Source organism: Ziziphus jujuba, chromosome 12 (genome assembly GCF_031755915.1).
Source record: "Ziziphus jujuba cultivar Dongzao chromosome 12, ASM3175591v1".
Lineage (NCBI taxonomy): Eukaryota > Viridiplantae > Streptophyta > Magnoliopsida > Rosales > Rhamnaceae > Ziziphus > Ziziphus jujuba.
Window position 1 is genome coordinate 2,569,593 of NC_083390.1, and position 26,189 is coordinate 2,595,781.

A 26,189-nucleotide genomic window follows, 5' to 3' on the forward strand; every position below is an offset into this window, starting at 1 on the left:
TTTGCTCAAACGATAATTTAAAAAATCATTTTCTGTATCAAGGAAAATACTTTGTTAAGAGTTGGAAACGGCATATGTACTTCAGAGTTGCACCAAACAACAAGCATACGTTTCAAACCTAAAGTGCTTATAATATATTTCTTCGGCCCTTTATTCTAAAGATCAAAGTCTCACCCATATCTCACTTTTTATCAAAATTTCTCTATACATGACTTTTCGTGTTCTAAAAGATAGTACGACGTTAATCTTTTTTAGTCAGCTTAGAAATACTAATTTATTGCATATATAATACTTTTATTGGGAAGCTTCACATCTCAATTAACAGAGCTGTCTTCTTAAAGAAAAGGAAAGAGAATCTAGTATTCTAGACTAGTCTGTTCCTCCAGATGATCATGTTCTATTAGTTTAAATTATATCTAATTCTAATATTAAAATTAATTAAATGGAAAACAAAAAAATTAAGGCAAATAAATTTAAATTTTTTTAAATTCTTTTATAAGTTTATATCTGTTTAAATACCATTGATTTCAAAAGCTTAAACTTATGGAATGTGAACTTTTATTTTATTTATATTTTTCTATAATACTTCCCCTCAAATGTAAGCACACCTCTTTTGGGGTTTCTTTCTAAGTCCTTACATATTTGGACTTTCTTTCTCGGTTCTTACACATATTTTTCATTTATTTATTATTTTGGATGGAGTTATTAAATTTTGAACTCAGGATCTCATGGATCTCTGGCTCTAATACTATGTTAAAATACCACTGATTCTAAAAACTTAAGCTTATGGAATGTGAACTTTCATTTGATTTATATTTTTTTATAACAATATCCCATTGAATTATAATAAATTCAAACTCAAACTTGCATTTTTTAATTCATATGAAAGATGGTATTACCTGCTTGGAAGGTTCGGGTTTCACAATCACCCTAAGCCTGCAAAACATGGCTTGAAAAGTAAAATAAAACCATTCTCAAGGTTTTTGAGATTGGAAAATAACGATGCAATTAGGAACTCGCTAACAATGAATGGAACTTCAGGTTTATAAATTGGCTTCTTAAGTTGACAATGAGGAATAAAAATGAAATTAAAAATCCAAATATTCTAAATAGAAGTCTAAATTTTCATTCCCATTTGCACCTGATTTTGGAAATGATTCTTAAAATCATATGCAAATACAATGCTTCTATCCATTATCTTCCACTAATGCTTCTATCCATTCTCTTCCACTAACACAAAACAACCAAATTTCCTTCACCCATTATCTTCCCCTCCATATTCCTCTGTTCTCTTTACCTTCACTTCCTTTTCATCCCCACCAACCCATCCAACTCTTTCTTCCTCGCATTTCATTCTCTCGACAATTAACTTACTCAACCCTATTCTCATTTCTTATCTTCCACCTTCACAACTTGTAAACCACATCATTCCTTTGTTCACACAAATCTAATTATCTTCAAATTGTTAGCACAACTTGAAGATAGCCTTCGCATTTTTTTGCCACTTAATGCATTTCTATATTCTAATATTTCATAGTTGGGAGCAACCCCTACTATTCTGTGTATAAATATCATGACAAAGTTAGATAGGACTAATTACCAAAATGGAGAGATATTTTGATAATGAATTTGGCTCTTATGAAGTTAGACTTGGCCATGGAAATTAATCCACCTTAGATACTTAATAATCAAAGTACTGCAGAGGCTAAAAGGTTGTTGAAGATTGGAAGCACTCCAATAAGTGTTGTATGATGACCATGAAAAATGGTGTGAATGATTCCAAAGTTGATACTGCTAAGAAGCTCCTGGAAAATATTAGTAAGCAATTTACCAAGTTTGATAAAAATGAAAAACATCACTATATCAATTCGTTGAACAATGCTATGTATTATGGAGTGAATTGTGTAAGCGAGCATTTGATGAAACTTTCCTCCTATTATCAAAAGTTCAAAGCCCTCAATATGGTGATTAATATGAAATATCCAACCTATACCATAATACAAAGTCTTCCATCTTAGTTTGACCATATTAGGTCAAGCTAAAAAAACTTAAAAAGTTAAGTAGACTTTGGAAGAGATGATAGCTATTCTTGTTAAAGAAGAAGATGATGTTAATAAAAATAGGCCAAGGTCCATAGTTGTTGTGACAGATCAAAGGGATCAACCTAAACCAAATTCTCTAAAAAAAGGACATGGAATGAAAGGATATGGTGTCAAGTCCAATTGGCACAACTATGGCTCACCATCGACAAGCAATAAGAAAGAATTTTTCAATGGAAAGTGCAACTATAACCATAAGTTTAGTCATAAGAAAGTCAATTGTTGGAAGTTGAAGGAATCACAAGAGAACGCAGGGAATGACAAACAAAATGAGGTTAACCAATCTTAAGCAATATGTATATATCAAAAGTAAAAGTAAATATCATTTTAGGATAGGCAAGTTAAAATTAGCCACTGGTTATTGAATGTTTCTTCATTATATTTGATGATATAGCTTTCTTTTAATGATAGTAAAGTTGTATCAAGATGGTATTTTAGGATCTAAAAATCTGTGTGGCAATTTGTATCAACTTGACTTATATGGTAATATGTTCTAATTAATGATAATATAGATATTCATGACTTCCCTTGTTATGCATTTGATAATAAAGCTTGATTTAAGAAGGAAAATATGTTTATTTCCACTTTGGATGTTCCTATTCTTGATATTTTCGAGGAACCAAAAGTCAATTAAGATAAAACCTTCGAGGATATGTTTCAAAAAAAAATGTTGTAGAGGGTTCAAAGATCTTTTATACCTATAGACTATGTGGTCTATTAGCAAGAATTGATTTGGGAGATGAACTATAAGTTTATAAGCCTAATTTTAGACTTAAACCAGCCTCATGTCAGTGGTATATCAAATATGATTATGGAAGATATTGAGGGTCAGTGGGAGTGTTTTCATATTTTTTGTTGATCTCCATCAATTCTTACCCATTTAGATGAGACAATGCAAACTATATGGATGTGTTGATCACAAAAGGTCTAATACTGAATATGTTTTATCATGGCAGTAGGAGTTGTTCCGTAAAATAGTATTGGACAAACACTTACAACTTCATTTATTGTTAAGGTAGAGTATGTGGCATGATTCGGGACTATGATACCATGCTTTTTGGTGCACATTTTGTTCTATGACTAATAATATTTTGTGATCATTTTGTAACTGTATCATTCTATTGCAAACCTCATTCTATTGTGTATATGGCTGCTATAACATGATAGCAGATCCACTATTAAAGCAAACCTATAGATTTGTTTAAAGAGTAGCAGGCTAGTGGGGGTTTGTAATCTATAATACTATCCATGTTATATAATGTGCATTGTTTAGTATTGTCTTGTGACCAATACATAAATGAGGATCATTGTTATACATATAGATATATATATATATATATATATAAAATAAAGAGACACATATTGTTATTCTTTTGGTTGTATGCTTGCTTAAGATATTTTGTTTTCAACGTATGTATATATTGATCCAAAGGTAACCTGATCAATCTCTACTGCTTAGTTTGTTGTCTTGTTGTCAGTAATAAAAATATCAATATCGATAGAAATATCAAGAGTTTTATAGAAATATCGATGAAAATGTTGATAAAATTATAAAAATTATAAAATATTTAATTTAGAGTACAAATTTTTGCTTATGAGATAATTAATATAGTAAAGTAATATAAAAAATATAATAATTAATCTATAAATATTAAAAATTATTATAATTAAAAATATATATATTATTTGTTAGCACCAAAATATAGAAAATTCTTTGATATATTTAAATATAGACAATAAATGCCAATTATACAAATTTTTTTTTTAATTATGCTAATTGGATTATCCAACAAATATATTTTTTTAATTAAAACAAAAAGTGTATATTTTTCAATTACATTAGAGAAATATTTATTAGCAAAAGATATATATTAGAGAAATATTCCCTGCTATCCTACATAGATTGCCACCTTTCTATCTTTTATTGGGAAAGAAAATGATACAGTATTTGGATCATCTATTCTTATATAATAGTTTATCGATAAAAACAAATTAACGTGATTTTAAAATAACTAAGGTGGTTTAATATTTTAATTTTCTATTATAATTCTATCACATGCAAAACTATTTGTGAAAAAAAAATTCAACAAAATAAAAAATAAAAAATAAAAAAAAGAACGATAAAGACAACAAAGACGGCTCGTGATAAGGATAATTCATAAAAGAGATATCGTGAAACAAACACTTTGGGCTAGGCTTAGAGTTGATTGAGATATAGATATTGGGCCCACAAAACTAACGGGAACTTTCCATGTTCCCTTTCTCCATTTTTATAATTATCCATTTTTCGGTTAAAAGATTGTAACAATTTCCCATCAACTCCCCCCGTAAACTCTCGTCGCTCACGATTTTCTCTCCCAGTCAAAAGTTTGCACTGTCAATTTCGATACTCGGTGTCAAAAACAGTTTTCACTCGAGAAATTTTTTTCCTCCTCTGTCGATGTTGCCACTCGCCAATATCTGATATTATCGGTGACATTTCCCTGAAGTAATCGACTTTTTCATCACTCATTGTTGTGCTCTGTTGGCATGCATATAGTAAACCTAGAAAAAAATAGTTAGTAAATTTGTTGACATATGTGATAACCATAGAAGATGGGGGAATTTGAATAGTTTCTAATTTAGGTAATATATTAAAAAAAAAATAGAAGAATGTTAAAATTTTTATGTGTGTGAACTGTCTCATGTAACTCACTTAATTAAATTTTAGGTTTTAATAAAGGGATTGGACCATTTATTTACAATGATATATTTTTGGGCTCATTCTTTTATAATGGGGGAATTTGACCCAATACCCTTGTTTTAAAGGCTCTAATGAAAACTACCCACCCGTTTCCAACCTTTTTTGTTTTACCCTTCTATTTTCAAATATTCCCATATTACCCTTTGCAAATGTGAAAAGGAAGAATGAAGATGTAAGGTTACGCCATTTTTCCCCTAAACGGAGCACGAAGAAGAAGAGGAAGAGAAAGTGAGAGAGAATGGCGAAGCATTTTGGGACAATCGGAGTTCTTTAGGAGGAGGAGCGAGTGGAGGAAGCATCCAAGGCTCAGCAATCAGCTCTGTCATGCCCTTCTAGGTCTTAGCCTCAGAGTCGACGAGCTGGTCTACAACAAACTCCTCCTTCCTTTTCTTCTTCTGCTTCTTCTTCTTCTCACCACTCTTCCCATTCCTCTGCTTCTCACTGACTCACTGAGACAACTAAAACAATAACCTCATCAGGTGACGATGATCATTCAGCCCCCTTAAATCTTCTTTTACTTTTTGTTCCGTTCGGTTTTTTGGGTTTGCTTTTACTTTTATTTTTATTAGCTGTTCTGGAAATTTTGTTGATTATTACAATTGAAAATATTAAGTTAATGGATCTTATACATGGGATATAGTAATTATTAATTACTGAACTTGTTTTTAGAATGCTATTATTTTTGGGTTTTATTATTTGGGGCCAAAATCATATGCATTTTAACAGTTTGTTGATATGTTTTATTGGGTTGTGTGTGTGTGTGGTAGAAATTATATAATGCTTTTGCTCATACAAATGAAGAGAAAATTTTAGTAGTGAAGCTATTCCATAACTTGTTCTGTTAAAGTCTTGGATGTGTCTATATGCTCAGATCTTCCTAAGATCTTATTATTGGCTATTTCCTATACGTCAATTACGAATTTCAATCTCCAGTTCCTCTAATCTAAGAAAATTTTATATATATAAATACATGATATGTTGATATACTTTTAATTGGCATTTTAGGATGATGGATCTGTTATATGTATATTTTTTCTTTCTGGAAGTAATGCCCAAGATGGACATTTAGCTGCTGGTCGTAATGGTGTAAAGTGTCTCAGAACTATAAGTTCTCATCTGTTTTACTCTTTGATGTGGTTAGTATTTTTCTTAAGAAAGTTCTTATTCTCTTTGGTTTCTTGGATTGGTTTAAATATTCTTCTATTTGCAATTTTCAATATTTTGGTTGCTACTTTTTTTAATTTAGACATTAGCGGATTGATGCATTGTGGATTTTCTTGTCACATACACCTTTCAAAATCAAAGAGGGAATTGATATGAAAGATTCTCACATCCCTGAAATTTGAAATCCAATAATCTGATAAAATTTAAGTGTAATATTTTTGTAACAAAATGTTTAAATTTTTTATTTTATCAAGCATTAACTCAACATGGTTGTTTTTTCAGAGTCCATAGATTTTGTTTGATAGTATGCCTATTTTTCTAAAGCTTTAATACATGTTTTGTTTCCCTGTCTAGCTATTTTATCCTTCTGTTACTAGCCTTCTGTAAAGGAATTTTTCTGCGATACCTACTAGTATAAAAAGGTCACTTTGTTCTTTTCAGGTCAAACAACCAAATATTTTATCATTCCTTTATAGTATGGAGACTAAAACTTTTTTGTGGTAATACAACAAAGGTTGCTATCTATATTGTCATAGAGCCTGTTGTTCCACTATTAGAAAAGATCAAGGAACTAAATTTGGAAGGTACATAAAGGTATAAACAATCTGGTCTTCCTGGTTGATATTGGTTATTTTATTGGATTAATCTGATTGCATGATACACATAATTCTTCTTGTGCTAAAAAATGTTTAAGGTACTTGCATTAATGGTGATAGCATATGAAGAATCTTGGAGAATTTAAAACTACTCTTTGACTTTTTCTTTTGAAAATGGGAAATCTAAATCAATATTAGCCACCCGTTTAGTAGGTTATTGGAAACTCTTCCTGGCCAACTTGGTTTCTTTGATTCATTTAGAGAATATGTTCTATCAGTGTGATGTTAACTTTTGTTTTAGTACTTCTCTTTATTTAAAAATTGAAATTTCCATCTAAATGCAAACAGTAACACGTAATATCTTTTAGTTTCTTTGTATGATTGTGCATACATAGGACGTGTGCCAATCTTGTTTATCACCGTCTTGAACAATTTTGTAATGATCCTATTCAGAATGGTTTTCAGTGGTTTGGCTAGGAATATAGATTGAAGAAAATAGAGAGGAAAGTGAAGTAATAGAACTCCACTACAAAAACTATTGTCAAATATTTGTTAAGGCTGTTGAGTGTTTGCACTGATGCCTTTTAATGTTTTCTCCAAAATAGTTTTGTCCTACAAACAATTGGAATTCTGAAGCTGTTGTTAATTAGATTTTCTATATCTATTCTTCAAGTTTTTGAGTCCACTTTCAGCTGTTCCTTTGGTAGCTTTAGTTGGATTTGGGCTCTACGAGTTAAGTTTTCCTGGGGTAGTGTTATTCTGCAGCATTAATCATGGTTTATGAAGTGAATTGTTTAGTGATATTGTTTTCAGTGCCTTTCTTTGAGTTCTATGAATGAGTTTTTCGATTTAAAGTATTTGCATTCGTACCGCTTCATAACACTTAATATCCAATGTAAATGCACTTTGTTTTTCCTTTATTTTTTTGTATCAGCATGCATTTTTCTTTCTATTTTTATTTATATTATTATTATTACTTTAATATCTTTTATTCAAGTAAATTATTCTTGTGTCAAAGAGATACTTCACATATATTGTTCTCCATTTTCTTTGTTGATATCTTTTGTATTTATCCCCTTCTAATTTAGTCATTTCTCATACATGTTTATTGATTTAAATAGTCCATTGGGGCTTTCATTTATTGATTTAACTCAAACTCCAGTTATGATGTTGTGGAATCATTTCCCTCTGCACTTCATGTTAAAAGATGCAATGAAAGGTTAACGTATGATAATAATAGAAAACTATGATAATTTCCACCTTTATCTAAGAACCTTTTTTCTCATGTGCACTTAATAACTAGTTTTTAGGATTTTAAAAATTAAGCAATTTATTTGTCACATGTTCTGAAACATTGTTAATTTTTAAGAAATGCTCAATCCTCCCTGCTATTTGTTATGTGGGATGAACTTTTTTCTCTTTAGGGTGAAAGGAAGTGGTGGAAGATTATTCACTCAATTGTATTTGTGTTGTCAGCATATTATGATATCATGAAGCTCTTTCACTTTAGGTTTCTATTCAAAATTTTAAGGACCACAAGGACCACAGCTGTTGTGGTTTGGATTATTGGTAGGTCCATGGTAGGAGCCGCATTTGATGATTATTATCTCCTTGGGGACATATTAAATGTTTTATATGAGAAGTCTACTTGCTGTTGATGTTTTATGATATCTAAATATCCACAGTTATAGTCTTTAGTTAACTTTTAATGCTTTTATTATGTGATTACTGTGTTTAATATTATATTGGTTGATATTATATTGGTTTTGTTATAATTTAGCAGTTTTTTTTCCTTGCGTTAGAAGGCATGGTCTACTATAATTATCATGAGGAGGAAAGGCAATACTAGAGTTTGTAATGTCTTTGAGCTGTTTTGTTTGCAGACATTATTGAAGAATTAATCAACAAAGGGTATGAACGTCGAAATAACGCAGCTGCAATGCAAACTCTTGTTACTAATTGGTTGAAAAATATCATGCAAGAGCGCTCAAATAATGGCAGAAGCTTACGTGTTATTCCATTGAACTTATACAAGTTTCAAATTGTTGGCTATGGCATGTTTGTTGGAGTAGTCAACTTTGAAAATAAGACATGCTCATGCAAGGAATTCGACATTGATGGATTTCTTTGTGTCCATGCAATTGAAGTATGTAAGCATCGACATATTTCTCCATATTTCCTTTGCTCGGTGCATTACTCAGTTGACTCACTCCGTGATGCGTATTCGGAAACCATATATCCACTTGGAGATAAAAGTCAATGGCATGCTCCAGATGATGTCATAAACCAGGTTGTACTTCCACCTCAAATTGGCAAACAGTCAGGAAGACCGAGAAAGAAGAGGATTCAATCTCAAGGAGAGGAGCGTCATCAATATAGATGCGGGAGGTGCAAACAGGTTGGTCACAGCAGACGATCATGCTCCGCCGCCGTACCTCTTGATAGCACTAACAACCAACAGCACCACTGAAACGAACGCCCATCAATTGCATGATGATATATTCAGACAATGAGGCCATGTTATGTGGTATGCATGTGTATGAAATGTAGTCAGGAATGCAATTAGTTGGTCAACCGCGTAACGTGTGTTTTGGCATAATAGACGTTGGCTTTATGTGTTCTTTTATTGTCAAATTCATTTGTCGTATTGTTTTGATAACATATCATTCCGTCTTCAGTTTTTGGTTCAGTTGTTTGTATGTTTCTTACTATTGCATGGATGATATTACTGCCCAATGGTAATGACCAATGCATCATCGGTAATTGACATTTGTACACCGTCGTAAAAGACTCACAACAATTCCATCTGGCAACTTCAATCATGTGTGTTCCAACCAATAACATGCTAAATGTAGCATTATTAATGATAAATTCTGGCAAAGTAAGTGATCAAACGGCATTAAAAAATGAAAACGTTCAATTTGTTTTTGATTCACAAATTACCGAAGGTTTCGTTGGTAATTACCGAAACCCTATGGTAATCACATTTTACCAATTTTTTGGGCCCCACAAGTCCCCTAAGGTGTGTTGAATGCAAAAAAGTGAAAAATATGGATTCTAAAATTATCCTAAGGAGAGAAAATGCCAAAATTGCTTAAAAAGTTCTGAAATTTTCTAAAAAAATAGGATGACTGTTCACCCTCGGTAATTCCTGAGGAAATCGTCGGTAACCAACAAATACCCTCTGGAAAAATTACCGACGGTTTCGTCGGTAATTCCCGAGGGTGTACAGTCCATAACATTTTACCAATTTTTTGGGCCCCACAAGTCCCATAACGTGTGTTGAATGCAAAAACATGCAAAATAGGGATTCTAAAATTATACTAAGGAGAGAAAATCCCAAGATTTCATAAAAGTGTCTCAAATTTTGCAAAAAAATTGGATGACTGTTCACCCTCGGTAATTCCCGAGGAAATCATCGGTAACCAACACATACCCTCTAGAAAAATTACCGACGGTTTCATCGGTAATTCCCGAGGGTGTACAGTCCATAACATTTTACAAATGTTTTGGGCCCCACAAGTCTCATAACGTGTGTTGAATGCAAAAACATGGCAAATAGGGATTCTAAAATTATACTAAGTAGAGAAAATCCCAAAATTTCATAAAAGTGTATCAAATTTTGCAAAAAAATTGGATGACTGTTCACCCTCGGTAATTCCCGAGGAAATCGTCGGTAACCAACAAATACCCTCTGGAAAAATTACCGACGATTTCGTCGGTAATTCCCGAGGGTGTACAGTCCATAACATCTTACCAATTTTTTGGGCCCCACAAGTCCCATAACGTGTGTTGAATGCAAAAACATGGCAAATAGGGATTCTAAAATTATACTAAGTAGAGAAAATCCCAAAATTGCTTAAAAAGTTCTCAAATTTTCTTAAAAAATTGGATGACTGTTCAGCCTCGGTAATTCCCGAGAAAATCGTCGGTAACCAACACATACCCTCTGGAAATATTATCGACGGTTTCGTCGGTAATTACCAAGGGTGTACAGTCCATAACATTTTACAAGTTTTTTGAGCCCCACAAGTCCCATAACGTGTGTTGAATGCAAAAACATGCAAAATAGGGATTCTAAAATTATACTAAGGAGAGAAAATCCCAAAATTTCATAAACGTGTCTCAAATTTTACAAAAAAATTGGATGACTGTACCCCCTCGGTAATTCCCGAGGAAACCGTCGGTAAGTAACCACATACCCTCTGGAAAAATTACCGACGGTTTCGTCGGTATTTACCGAAGGTGAACAGTCCATAACATTTTACCAATTTTTTAGGCCCCACAAGTCCCATAACGTGTGTTGAATGCAAAAATATGGCAAATAGGGATTCTAAAATTATGCTAAGTAGAGAAAATCCCAAAATTTCATAAAAGTGTCCAAATTTTACAAAAAATTTGGATGACTGTTCACCCTCGGTAATTCCCGAGGAAATCGTCGGTAACCAACACATACCCTCTAGAAAAATTACCGACGGTTTCATCGGTAATTCCCTAGGGTGTATAGTCCATAACATTTTACAAATGTTTTGGGCCCCACAAGTCCCATAACGTGTGTTGAATGCAAAAACATGGCAAATAGGGATTCTAAAATTATACTAAGTAGAGAAAATCCCAAAATTTCATAAAAGTGTATCAAATTTTGTAAAAAAATTGGATGACTGTTCACCCTCGGTAATTCCCGAGGAAATCGTCGGTAACCAACAAATACTCTCTGGAAAAATTATCGACGATTTCGTCAATAATTCCCGAGGGTGTACAGTCCATAACATTTTACCAATTTTTTGGGCCCCACAAGTCCCATAACGTGTGTTGAATGCAAAAACATGGCAAATAGGGATTCTAAAATTATACTAAGTAGAGAAAATCCCAAAATTTCATAAAAGCGTATCAAATTTTGCAAAAAAATTGGTTGACTGTTCACCCTCGGTAATTCCCGAGGAAATCGTCGGTAACCAAAACATACGCTCTGGAAAAATTACCGACGGTTTCGTCGGTAATTACCGAGGGTGTACAGTCCATCACATTTTTTTGGAAAATTTGAGACACGTTTAGGAAATTTTGGGGGTACAGTCATCCAATTTTCTCTCCTTGCATGGTTTTTTGTATTTGTGTATTTGTGTAAAGACGTTTAGAAAAAGTTGATTTTTGTTTGGTTTAAAATATAATAGGATATGTAAGTAATTTTTTTTTATTTGAAGGTTACAATGGATATTAAGGGGGTAGAACAAAAAAGATATCAAGAAAGGGGGCAACAGTCATTAACCACGGTCCTATGAGGGTATTGGGCCAAATTTCCTTTTATAATGTTTTGGTTGGCCCATAAAACAGGATTAATCTTTCTCTTCCGTTTAACTCCATTGTGGACCCGACTGGATAAGCATTGCATTTTTATTTAAACTATCATTAATATTTAATATATTATTTTATTACAATATTATAGAAAAGTGACAAATGTTGCCATGTGTCATATATGTGTGTGTGAGTTTTGTGACATGTGTGTGGACATACCTAAAATATAAATGCATTTTGTGACATATGTATGGACATGTGTCAAGTATACGTGTGTACTATAAAATTATATAAAGGGTTCATTAGTTTTGGGGGCCATGGCAGAAATGGGTTTATATATTTATAGCTTGGTAAGCTGCTTAAGAAAATTTGATAGCAGAGAGTAGAATTTAATTCATTTGTTGATTCTAATTATACAAATTAAGGATAATGGCTTTTTCACCTACTATAGTGATGTTTGCTTATAAAGTGGTATGTAGATCATGGAAAATGCCTGCCTATTGTTATTGATAGAATAAATGTCAAACAAAAGTCGTATTGATTTTGTTTAGCTAATAGTATGCAATTTTTTATCGTAAGACACTCATAAGAAAACATAATAAAAAAAAATTAAGACTAAATCTTTTTTTTTTTCCCCTAACAAATTGCGACAATAAAATTAAGGGGCCCAAAAAAAAAAAAAATCATGTGCAATAAAATGCATATATTAGCTTTCTTCTACTAATTAAATGCAAAGCTTTATTCAAAGAAAACTCAAACTTTGATTGACCTTTGCTAATGAAACAAAGAATGCATACAAAATAAGCAATCAAAGCCTCCCCAACTGCCTACATCACTTGCTACCCTCTGCAAATGCTTCATTTTCAATTTATATATAATGCACTTTCCATCTTCACTCTCAGAATTTTAGAAAGAAGGGAGTTCCAGTAAACGAGTCGGTCCGAATGTCAACCACCTTATCGCCGACGACCATGTTGACTCCACGAATCGGGAATCCAACTCAGAGCCAACTCAGTTTGGTTTTCTGCCCTTATAGGGCTCGACAGTCACGTTTAACTCACGTGATCGGTTATCGGCCCAGTTCACTATTTGGTTGCAGTAGTAGGCTCCATATGTGCTAGAAAAATTTTGGGCTATAACATCTCGGCTTACCAAGAAGTTGGGCCCAAGTTTGATACTGGGGTCCAGGTCTTAATTAACAAATTTGAATTTCTCTTTTCTTTTTCTTTTTTTGGAAATACTTTTTTTTTTTGTTAAATTAATTTAATATTTTTTTTTAATTTTTTTTTATTCAATTCAAAATATGAATCATTAGCAATTATCATGTCAACATTTACATTGGGAGCTAGTTTACAGGTACTTAGTAACGAATTTACCGTCCCGTGTGATAAATAGTTTTTCTTCTTCAAAACTTAAATAATTAACAAGTTGTCGAAAAAGAAAAGGCATATAACATGATAATGCCAAAATATGTTATTGAAAACCTTTATATTTGTATTAACATCTTCAACAACCCCTTAGTTGACTTTGGATTGGCACATTCTTCTAAGTCTTATAGTAATATTAATAATTGAATTGATCAGCTACAATAACTTAAGTAGATTTGAATTGTTTTCTAAGATTAACACTTCGTATTCCCCAAATAAATTTTTTTTGACAAAAATTTTTAAAAATAATAAACTTTTTAATAATTTTGATCTAATGGTATACATTAACTATTAGGTTTCTTGCTCATATACGTTAACCATTAGATTTCTTGCTCATTCCGTGACAGCAGGACCATGAAAAATAAAATTTTTTTTTAGCCTTAAAGAACAAACCATGAGGTCCAGAAACTTTGATGTATGTTAGCACTTTGCAATCTTTTGATATGACACACAATTTACATAATGTTAATTTCCACAAAACAAATTCATATATCAAATAACTCTGTGGTAATCACATATACTGCAATGCAAAAATAAGAACAAAAACCAGGAAAAAAAACAATTGGAATGCATATTCATATATATATAAATTACGACACTTAGATGTCCTAAATATATATATATATATATATAACAAATAAATAAATAAATAAAACACAACTGGAATGCATATTCATATATATATATATATATTACAATACTTAGATGTCCTAAATATTAAGCTTAAGCGCAGCCAGAAATATTCATTTACAATGATTAGAGTGCATTAAGCTTATAGTTACACTGTTTCACATTAAGCTTAGAGCGCATTAAGCTTATAGGTACACCAATGATTTTTCAATTTTTGTAAAATCTTTCTTAGAAAACTATATCCCAATGAAATGGGATAAGGAATACTTAACTGCAGCTTATGAACCGAGTTTTGCAATTAGCTCAGTTTGATTCAGCATTAAGATATACTAATGCCTTTAATTTGTGCTTGTTGATGTTCAGTTGTTAGGATTTCTTGCTCATTCCGACACAGCAAGACAATAAAAAATCAGATTTTTTTTAGCCTTAAAGAACGACCAAGGATGTAGAGAACTTTTGATGTATGTTAGCACTTGGCAATCTTTTGAAATGACACACAATTTACATAATGTTAATTTCCATGAACCAAATTCATATATCAAAGAACTCTGTGGTAATCATGTATACTACAATGTAAAAACAAAATCAGAAACAAAAACCTGGAAAGAAACTTTTGGAATGCATATTCACATATATAAAGTACAACACTTGGATGTCCTAAATTAAATAAGAAATTCTCATTCCCATTTGAACCTAATCTGGTGGGTGTGCTTAAAATCATAAGTCAACACAGTACTGCCATCCATTCTTTTAAACACAAACCTCTCCACCAACACAAAACAACCAAATTTTGTCCAATACTCATCTATTCCTTCAAACTCCACTGCACTCTTCAATCTCACTTGTCCTTCTCCACCAGCCTTCCATCCAACTCTTTCTTCCTCCCATTTCATTCTCTCAACAACTAACATACTCAAGCCCACTCTTTTCTCTTTTCCTTCACCATCACTACCCGGAGTAAACCACATTACCCCATTGCTGATCACATTTTTACCATCCCCAACAAGTCCACCAATGAAGACCTCTTCTTTTTGAACAATAACATCTACAAAACCCACCTCGGTCTTCGTCATCTCTGTATTATCGCATGCAAAAATCTTATCCCATCTCTGCTCAAGTATAACTTCATAAAATGTAGATCTCTTCATCTGATCCTTCAACTCCATTTCTTCTTCATGTACAAATGCAAAAGGACAATACCACTTCCCAACAACAACTGGTTCAGAAGATGATTCACTACCTAATAAGGAGAAGTTGAAGTGTGGGAGACGATTTCGAAGAGAAGAGTTGAGGCCTGCAGCTTCATTTAGTTGGTAATTTTTGGGTGTTCCCTTACAAACATCCCAACATATCCTCCTCAAATAGTAAGGAGGAATCCCATCTGGAGCAACAGATTTTGCTGAAAACCCCCAACACTTGCTATGAGATATCTCAACTTGCTGGTAAGTATCTGTGGGTTCCAATGCCCTTGGTTTAACATCTTTAACACAAGGGAAGCAACAGCAGTTGGACTTGTCCTCTTCCTTTGAATTTGTGCATGCTTTCCTACAAATTACCAATTATTTAGGATTTAAAACTTATATCTACTTTATTTTATTTTATATACATAGATATAAATGGAATATTTCAAAGATGATAAGTAGTTCCTTTGAGAAGTTATTTTAGACCAGAGAATAATGCATCCCAATGAAAATTGAGAAACTGTTAAGACAGAACATGCTCAGCTAGAAAGTCTTGGATCATCTTAGTCTAGACTTGGTTTAGCTTATCTAATAAGTAATAAATCGGATTTCTCATTAGCATTCAATAATACAATTCAATTCTCTGTACTCTGTTTTTCTGTAATTCTCTGACCTTGAGTTTTCTTAGACGCCAAAGGCACGAGCAGTTTATCAAAGAAAAAGACAGTATAAAAATTACAGAAAAGACAATATAAATATGTGAAAAATAAATACAAAAGTACATACCCTTTATGTTTCCCTTTCCGGCGTATGACATAGTATTGCTTGGAGGATAAAGGCTGATTAAGAACTGGAATGAAAAGAACTTCATAATTGGCATGGTAATGTTCTCCTTCTTGATATGTTATTGTCAGATCCTTATTCTGAGGGAACGGCAGGTCTCTGATATAACATGCCTTGCATAATCCAAAGCAACAAGTTGTCTCAGCTTCTTCATCCAAGAGTACAAGATACCCAGAATTTGGACCCTCTGGAGGTGGCTCTGTGAGACACTCAGGAGACCTTCTATAAAGTGACAGAGGCCTTGTCACATACATGTTCTCTACTAATTGCTTAATTAATCTTTCTCTTGTGTGTATATGTACATACATAAATACGTATATATATATATATATATATATACACACACACACTTTTACAATGTAGTAATAAGTGAAAGAATGCATACTTATTCAATGGAAACGGAATTTCTTTAATGTTTATTAGTTTGGGATGACCAAGTCAAGCTTCATTTCTTAAGCCAATTAAAGACTAATTAAAATTATGTGGTTTGAAGATTAAGCTTGGCCATTAAATAATTAATTAGTTCTAAAAGATAAAATGGTTGTTGGCTTAAACTATAATTTAAAAAAATCATTTTCTGTATCAAGGAAAGTACTTTGTTAAGAGTTGGAAACTGCATATGTACTTCAGAGTTGCACCAAACAACAAACATACGTTTCAAACCTAAAGTGTTTATAATATATTCCTCTGGCCCTTTATTCTAAAGGATCAAAGTCTCACCCATATCTCTCTTTTTATCAAAATTTCTCTGTACATGAATTTCCGTGTTCTAAAAGATAATATGACGTTGATATTTTTTAGTCAACCTAGAAATACTAATTTATAGCAGGTATAATGCTTTTATTAGGAAGCTTCACATCTCAATTAACAAAGAAGCTCTCTTCTTAAAGAAAAGGAAAGAGAATCTAGTATTCTAGACTAGTCCATTCCTCCAGGTGGTCATGTTCTGTTGGTTTAAACTATATCTAATTCTAATATTAAAGTTAATTAAAATTCCAAGCAGTCTATAAATTCAAATTTTTTAAATTTTTTTTAAAGTTTATATCCCATTGAATTATAATAAATTCAAACTCAGACTTGCATTTTTAATTCATATGAAAGATGGTATTACCTGCTTGGAAAGTTCGGGTTTCACAATCACCCTAAGCCTGCAAAGCGTGGCTTGAAAAGTAAAATAAAACCATTCCCAATATTATTTGTGAGACTGGAATATAACGCTGCAATTAGGAACTCGCTAACAATGAATGGAACGAACGGCAGGTTTATAAATTGGTTTCTTAAGTTAATAATGGGGAATAAAAATAAAATTAAAATCCAAATATTCTAAATAGATGTCTAAATTTTCATTCCCATTTGCACCTGATTTTGGGAATGATTCTTCATTATATTTGATGATATAATTTTCTTTCGAAGGTGGTAAAGTTGTATCAAGATGGTATTTTAGGACCTGAAAATCCATATGGCAATTTGTATCAACTTGATTTATATGGTGATATGTCGTAATTAATGATAATGTTGGATATTCATGACTTCCCTTGTTATGCATTTGATAATAGAGCTTGATTTGAGGAAGAAAATATGTTTATTTCCACTTTGGATGTTCCTATTCTTGACGTTATTGAGGAACCAATAGTCAATTAAGACAAAACCTTTGAGGATATTTTTAGAAAAAAAAGTTACACGGGGTTCAAGATCTTTCATACTTGTAGACTATGTGGTCTATTAGCAGGAATTTATTTGGAAGATGAACTAATCAGTGTATATGCCTAATTTTGGACTTAAACCAGCCTTATGACAGTGGTATTTCAAATTTGATTATGGAAGATATTGAGGATCAATGGGAGTGTTTGCTTCTTCTTCTTCTTTTTCCGATCTCCAATAGATCTTACACATTTAGATGAGACAATGCAAATTATATGAATGTGTTGATGACAAAAGATCCAATATTGAATATGTTTTATTATGGCAGTAGGAGTTGTTTCGTGAAACAATATTAGCCAAATACTTGCAACTTCATTTATTATAAAGGTAGAGTATGTGGTGTGATTTTGTGACTATGATATATGTTTTTTGGTGTACACTTTGTTTTATTACCAAAAATGTTTTGGTAATTTCACAATTGTATCATTCTATTGCGAATCTCATTCTATTATGTACATGATTGCTATAACATGGTGACAAACCCACCATTAAAGCTAATCTATGAATTTGTTTAATAAGCAATGGATTAATGGGAGTTTGTCATTTACAATAATATCCATATTATATAATGTACATTTTTTGGAATTATATTGTGCACAATACATACATGTGGATCATTGTTATATATATATATATATATATATATAATTGAGAGACATATATTGTTGTTCTTTTGGTTGTAGGCTTCCTTAAAATATTTTGGTCTTAGCACATATTGATCTACAGATATTATGATCAATCTCTAATGCTTAGTCTGCTGTATTATTGTGCCATATCGACATACAGTATGCTTAAATAAAATAACAAGTGAATTTGTTGACATATGTGATGATTATGCAATTCTAGTGAAAAAAAATATTAAAAAAAATTATGTGTATAGACTGTCTATAATTATGTAACACACATAATTAACGTTCACATTTCAATAATGGAATTTAACATTCTATTTACCTGATATTTACAATAAAGTATTTTAAGGCTCATTCTTTTATATGTAATGCTTTGGTCGGCACATAAAACGTGAGATTAGCTCATTCTTTTATGTGTAATGCTTTGGTCGGCACATAAAACCGTGAGATTAGCTCATTCTTTTATATGAAATGCTTTGGTCGGCACATAAAACAGTGAGATTAATCTTTCTCTTCAGTTTAACTCTATTGTGGATCGCAAGTGGATAAGCATTACATTTTTTCATTTAAATTATTATTAATATTTAATATATTTTTTTATTACAATATTATAAAAAGGTGAAGTGTTGCATGTGTCATTTGTGTGTGTAAGTTTTGTGACATATGTGTATATGCATTTGGTGACATGTGTATGGACATGTGTGAAGTATATGTCTGTACTATAAAACTATATAAAAGGGTTTGAGGACTACGGTAGATATGGGCTTACATGCTTGTGGCTTGGTAAGCTAGTTAAGAAAAATTGGTAGTAGAGATTAGAATTTAATTCATTTGGTGATTCAAGTTATATAAATTACGAATTATGACTTCTTCATCTATTACTTTTGTTACGTAATTATGTTTGTTTTTAAGCTTCTAAAATTTGATGCATGATATATGCTTATGAATTGGTATGTAAATCATCAGAAATGCATGCTTATTGTTATTGATGAATAAATATCAAGCAAAAGTGTTATAGATTTTGTTTAGTTAATAATTTTATTGTAAAACACTCAAAAGAAAAAATAAATAAATAAATAAATAAAACTTTTTTCTTCCCAACAAATTGCAACAATAAAATTAAGGGGTGAAAAAAAAAAAATCATGTCCAACAAAATACGCCTATTATCTTTCTTCTATTAATTAAATGCAAAACTTGGATATGAAGCTTCATTCAAAGAAAGCTCAAACTTTGATTGACCTTTGCCAATGAAACAAAAAATGCATCAAAATTAAGCAATAGGAGCCTCCCCAACTGTCCACATCACTAGCTTTCCTCTCCAAATGCTTCATTTTCAATTTATAGACAATGCACTTTTCATCTTCACTGTGAATTTTAGAAAGGAGGGAGTTTCCGTAAACCGGTCGGTCCGAATGCCAACCACCTTATCGCCGACGACCAACTTGACTCCTCGCATCGGGAATCCAACTCAGAGCCAACTCAGTTTGGTTTTCTGCCCTTCTATGGGTCGAGAGTTACATAAAACTCACGTGATTGGTTTTCGGCCCAATTCACTGTTAAAAACTTTTGGGCTAAACCTCTCGGCCTACCAAGATGTTGAGCCTAAGTTTGATATTGAAGTCCAGATCTTAATTCACATATTTGAATTTCTCTTTTCTTTTTTTTTTGTTAAATTAATTTAACATTTTTATATGTTATTTTATTTCTTCAATTCAAAATATGAATCATTAGCATTTATCATGTCACCATTTACATTGGAAGCTAGTTTTCATATATTTATTTACCAATCTACCTTCCCGTGTAATAAATAGTTTGTCTTCTCTTAAATAATTAACAATTGTAAAAAAAAAAAAAAAAAACATACAACACAACTCGTAATAATGCCACAAATATGTGATTAACAACCTTTACATTGTTATTAACATCTTCAATACTCCCTCAGCAGACTTTGGATTAGCATATTCTTCTAAGTCTTGTAGTAATATTAATAATTGGATTGATTAGCTACAACAGCTTCTAGGTAGATTTGAATTGTTCTCCTAGATTAACACTCTGCATTCCTCAGACAAAAATTTTTTGTATAAAGTTTTTTAAGAAGTAATCTAAATTTTTTGATTAATTTAATCTAATGGTATACATTAACCATTAGATTTCTTGCTCATTCCATGACATCAAGACCATGACAATTAAATTCTAGTTTAGCCTTAAAGAACAACCATGAGGTCGAGAAACTTTGATATATGTTAGCACTTAGTGATCTTTTAATATGGCACACAATTTACATAATGTTAATTTCCACAACAAATTCATATATCAAAGACCTGGGTTCATTAAAAAATATATATATCAAAGAAATCTGTGGTAATCATGTATACTACAATGCAAAAATAGAAACAAAAACTATCAATGTTTATTTTCATACATATAGGTTACCACATTTAGATGTCCTAAATATAAATAAGAAATTATTATTCGTATTTGAACCTAATCTGGTGGGTGTGCTTAAAACCATAGGTCAACACATTACGTCCATCCATTCTTTTAAACACAAACCTCTCCACCAACACAAAACAACCAAATGTTGTCCAATATTCACCTATTCTTTCAGTCTCCATTACACTCTCCAATCTCACTTGTCCTTCACCTCCAGCTCTCCATCCAACTCTTTCTTCCTCCCATTTTCATTCTCTCAACAACTAACATACTCAACCCAACTCTTTTTTCATTTCCTTCACCATCACTACTTGTAGTAAACCACATTACCCCATTGCTGATCACATTTTTACCATCCCCAACAACTCCGCAAGTGAAGACCTTCTTTTTGAACAGTAAAATCTACAAAAACCACCTTGTTCTTCGTCATCTTTGTATTATCGCTTGAGAATATCTTATCCCACCCCTGGTCAAGTATAACTTCATAAAATGTAGATCTCTTCATCTGATCCTTCAACTCCATTTCTTCTTCATGTACAAACGCAAAAGGACAATACCACTTCTGAACAGCGAATGGTTGAGAAGATGATTCAGTACCAACTAATGAGAAGTTGAAGTGTGGGAGACGATTTCAAAGAGAAGAGTCGAGGCCTGCAGCTTCATTTACTTGGTAATTTTTGGGTGTTTCCTTACAAACATCCCAACATTCCCTCCTCAAATGGTGAGGAGGAATCCCATCTAGAGCAATAGATTTTGCTGAAAACCCCCAACACTTATGAAATATCTCAACTTGCTGGTAAGTGTCCATGGGGTCCAATGCTCTTGGTTTAACATCTTTAATACAAGGGAAACAAAAGCAGTTGGACTTGTCCTCTTCCTTTGAATTTGTACATGCTTTCCTTCAAATTAGCCATTAATTAAAATTTTAAAACTTAAAGCTAGTATGTTTTATTTAATATGCATAACCATTAGCCAGCATATATAAAAGGACTATTTCAAAGATGATAAGTAGTTCCTTTGAGAAGTTGTTTAAGGCCAAAGAAAATAATGCCTCCCAATTAAAATTGAGGATCTATTTGAAAGCTGTAAAGACAGAAGAAGCTCAGCTAGAAAGTCTATTATAATCAGTCTAGTGTTGGTTTAGCTTATCTGACAACTAACAAATTGAATTTCTCATGAGATTGACTACTGCAATTCAGTTTCTCCCTATTTTGTTTTCTTTGATACTCTGATTTTGACTTTTCATAAAGGCCAAAGGCATAAGCAATTGATCAAAGAAAAGACAGTATAAAAATTGTTAAATATATATATATATATATATATATAAATATGTGGAAAATAAATATATGTATATGCACATATAAACAGCACATACCCTTTGTGCTTCCCTTTCCGGTGAATGACATGGTATAGATTGGAGGATAAAGGCAGATTAAGAACTGGAATGAAAAGAACTTCATAATTGGTAAGGTAATTTCCTCCTCTTGATATGTAATTTTCAGATCCTTATTATGAGGGAAAGGCAAGTGTCTGATATAACAGGCCTCGCATAATCCAAAGCAAACAATAGTCTAAGCTTCTTCTGTTGTAATCATATATACAGCATAAGCCTGATCGAGATTGAATAAAGCATGTGATAAATTATGTCATTATCCATTAATTTTACTAACCTTTATGCGCAGGATCTTCCAAATTATTCTCTAGTGACAGATCTGTGGATGGGCGCATCTGATCACAAAAGAAATAAGAAGGTTAATCTTAAAAAACCATTAAACTCACAGTTTCTGTTTTTCTCTGAAGGTGTTTTTAATTCTCTACTGAGATTCTCAATCTCTAGAAAATAATATGTAAAACCTATTTTCTGGAGGCTAGTAAGCAGTGTATTTATACACTGCTAACCCTAATCCTCCTAGGGTTTCATAACACTTTGGGCCCACTTAATGGACTCTTTCTTGTATCTTAATAATCAGTTAGATGAGTTCTGTCATTTAATGAGCTAATTTGGGGATCCCATGACCCATTATTAATCAAGGCTCCTGATCATGGATTAGCTTGCTCCAAGAGAATAAATCCAACAATCTCCTACTTGCTCTGAGCAAGCCTAAGACTTTAATCTCATCCAGTGCTACTTCACTAAAAACCTAGATGTGAACTCCAAGATTAATAATATTTATATTAAATGTATTTTTTCTTTGTAAAATATCAATAATTAATTAATAATAATTTCTGTTAATCAATTAATTATTTATTCTCCTGATTTGTTAGTTTCTCTAACGGATCCAATGCATTGGCCAGTGACTTTCACTATTCGAGTACTGAAACATGTTAAGAGGATATTTCATACAAATTCTATTTTGTATATTTCATAAATACTTAGTAATCAAAGAACCATGATTCCCAAATCATCAAGATATTGGCCATTCAAAATAGACCTCACTTATTGATAATTCAAAGAATCATAGTCACTTAATTACCTATTTATAATATACTCAGGATTAAGAAAAATAGCATATCCAATATTGCCTGAAATTTAATTCTTTTTACAAAAATTTATCCTTAATTAAATCTCTTCCGATCCTCTCAGAATGACTATAATTCATTCCAATATTTTATAATAATCAAGACAAATTATTTTATAAAATATTGCAGTCTAAATAAAGTGTCCAGCTTTATTTAACAATTGTGAGACAATTCATTAATTATGAGAACCTATGATCATGTCTTCTATGGACTTATCCATATGATCACATACTGCATAATTAATCTAGACCTTATACGTAAAATATTGTGTGCAAAAAATAACTTAATATTATTGAATCAGAAAATGAAACTACAACTTGTCTTGCTCCAAGAGCACAAATGTAATTAACTCCCACTTACTTTAAAGTAAGCATGGAACCCTCTTAAGACCCATACAATCTACATGCTTCTCAAACACACGTTCAGGAAAAGTCTTAGTAAAAGGATCTGCTAGATTCTCCTCAAATGCTATTTTAGTAACCACTGTATCTCCTCTTTCAATGAAATTACGGATCAAGTGGTACTTTCTTAATATGTGTTTCTGCTTTTTGTGAGACCTGGATTCTCTGGATTGTACTACGGCCCCACTATTATCACAGTAAAGGGTAATGGACCGATCTACACATGGTATCACATGAAGATCCAAAAGGAATTTCTTAGGCTATACAGCTTCCTTTGCAGCTTCAAATGCAGCCACATATTCAACTTCAGTTGTGGAGTCAGCAACACAAGTTTGTTTAACACTCCTCCAATAAATGGCTCTTCCATTTAGAATAAACAAATATCCTTATGTTGACTTACTAGAATTAATATCCCCTTGAAAATCAGAGTCCGTATAACCAAAGGTTCCAAGACTCCCACTAGAATACACCAACATATAATCCCTCGTTCTCTTTAGACACTTGAGTATATGCTTTACTGCAGTCTAATGTTCTACTCTGGGATCTGATTGGTACCAGCTTACTACTCCCACTGCTGGCTTGGTACATAGCATGGCATACATGAGACTACCAACAGTTGAAGCATAAGGTTTCTTACTCATGAGTTCTTTCTCTTCGGAAGTTTTTGATGATTGCTCCTTAGAAAGATGAATTCCATGTCTAAAGGGTAGAAGTCCCCTTTTGGAATTTTCTATGCCGAATTTGGTCACTATTTTATCAATGTAGGAAGCTTGGGATAGAGTTAACACCTTATTCTTCCGGTCTCGTAAAAGTTTGATTTCTAGAATATAATTAGCTTCACCCAAATCCTTCATATCAAACTGCTCTTTCAAGTAACTATTTACATCTGACAACACTTTCACACTATTTCCAATTAACAGAATGTCATCTACGTAAAGAACAAGAAAGATTACCACTATACCGTGAATCTTTTTATACACATATGGTTCATCTGGGCTTTTTTCAAAACCGTATGATTTGATAACTTGATCAAACCTGATGTTCCATGACTTGAATGCTTGCTTAAGTCCATATATTGACTTATGGACATCCATTTACCAAATCTCATAATCGAGAGCTGCTGCTACAGCTAAGAGAATCCGAACAGATTTAAGCATGGCTACTGGCGAAAAGGTTTTATCATAATCTATACCCTCTTTTTGGGTATAACCTTTTGCCAGCAATCTAGCTTTTAAGGTTTCAACCTTCCCATCTGGTCCTCTCTTTCTCTTGTAAATCTACTTATACCCAATTTGTTTTACCCCTTTAGGTGCTTCTATAAGAGACCAGACTGAGTTAGAATCCATAGATTCCATCTCACGGTCCATGGCCTTTCTTCACTCTTGTATATCAACATCCTCCAATGCCTCTTTGTATGTGGTAGGGTCGTCATCAGGATTATCCAGAACGACTTGATAAATCTCTCCTAACAAGGCATACCTTGTAGGTTTACGTATCATTCTCCCACTATGAGTTTGCTGCACTGGTTGTTGTACATGTACAGAAGGATCCAAGTTTTGTGGTTCAGGTGGATCACCAACTTCTTCATTATAATCTTGTTCTTGAGTTTCTTGAATTTGGTCCTTTTTGTTCATCTTCGGGTACAATTTGTATATTTTCCCCTCTTTGGACATCAACAGGAAATAGGAATGGAAGACTAGGAGTTTCTGGTGGATTTCGAACTGAGTCAAGCTCTTCTAGAACCACTTTACTCTTAGAATTAAAATTTTTCATATAATTCTCTTCTAAAAAAGTGGCATGAGTGCTTACTATCACCTTCTTTTTCTTTGAATTATAAAATATTCCACATCTCGTTCCCTTAGGGTAGCCAATAAACATACATAATTCCGTACGAGATTCCCATTTTTGAGATTTCTGTGCTAGGACATGTGCCGAGGCACCCCAAATCCGAATATGGTTTAAACTGGGTTTGTGCCCTTTCCATAATTCTGTGGGTGTCTTTGAAACAGATTTAGATGGAACCAAGTTTAGTATGTATGAAGCTGTTTCTAAGGCATATCCCCAGAACGATTCAGGTAATGATGAATAACTAAGTATTGACCTCACCATATCTAAAAAGGTTCTATTTCTCCTTTCAGAGACTACATTTTGCTAGGGCGTTCCAGGAGATGATAATTGAGAAATTATCCCCTCTTTAGCCAAGTAAGACTTAAACTCTCCAGACAAGTATTCACCGCCTCGGTTAGACCGAAACTACTTGATATGGACACCCAATTACTTTTCTGCCTCAACCTTATACTCTCGAAATTTATCAAAAGCTTCAAACTTAAGGCGTATTAGGTAAACATAACCATATCTTGAGTAGTCATCAGTAAATGTGATGAAATACTTATACCCGTCTCTGACTTGAACGCTTATTGGTCCACATACATCAGTATGTACCAATTCTAATTGTATGGTGGCACGATTTCTTTTGGCCTTGAAAGGCCTTTTTGTCATTTTACCTTCTAAACATGATTCACATACTGG

At 32.5% G+C, this 26,189-nt stretch overlaps 1 protein-coding gene and 1 long non-coding RNA gene across 2 annotated transcripts; one reads left to right on the forward strand and one right to left on the reverse strand.

Moving 5' to 3' along the window:
* The first annotated feature begins 4,970 nt into the window (after positions 1-4,970).
* LOC132800295 (uncharacterized) lies at positions 4,971-9,291 on the forward strand. Its single transcript, XR_009635298.1, has 2 exons — positions 4,971-5,321; positions 8,486-9,291. It is a non-coding gene; the product is annotated as an uncharacterized LOC132800295 (long non-coding RNA).
* A 5,175-nt stretch (positions 9,292-14,466) lies between these two features.
* LOC125418754 (uncharacterized) lies at positions 14,467-16,287 on the reverse strand. Its single transcript, XM_048463162.2, has 2 exons — positions 15,919-16,287; positions 14,467-15,496 (listed from the first exon to the last, which is right to left on the reverse strand). The coding sequence occupies exons 1-2, from the start codon at positions 16,281-16,283 to the stop codon at positions 14,629-14,631; spliced, it is 1,233 nt and encodes a 410-aa protein (XP_048319119.1). The 5' UTR covers positions 16,284-16,287; the 3' UTR covers positions 14,467-14,628.
* Positions 16,288-26,189: the final 9,902 nt, after the last annotated feature.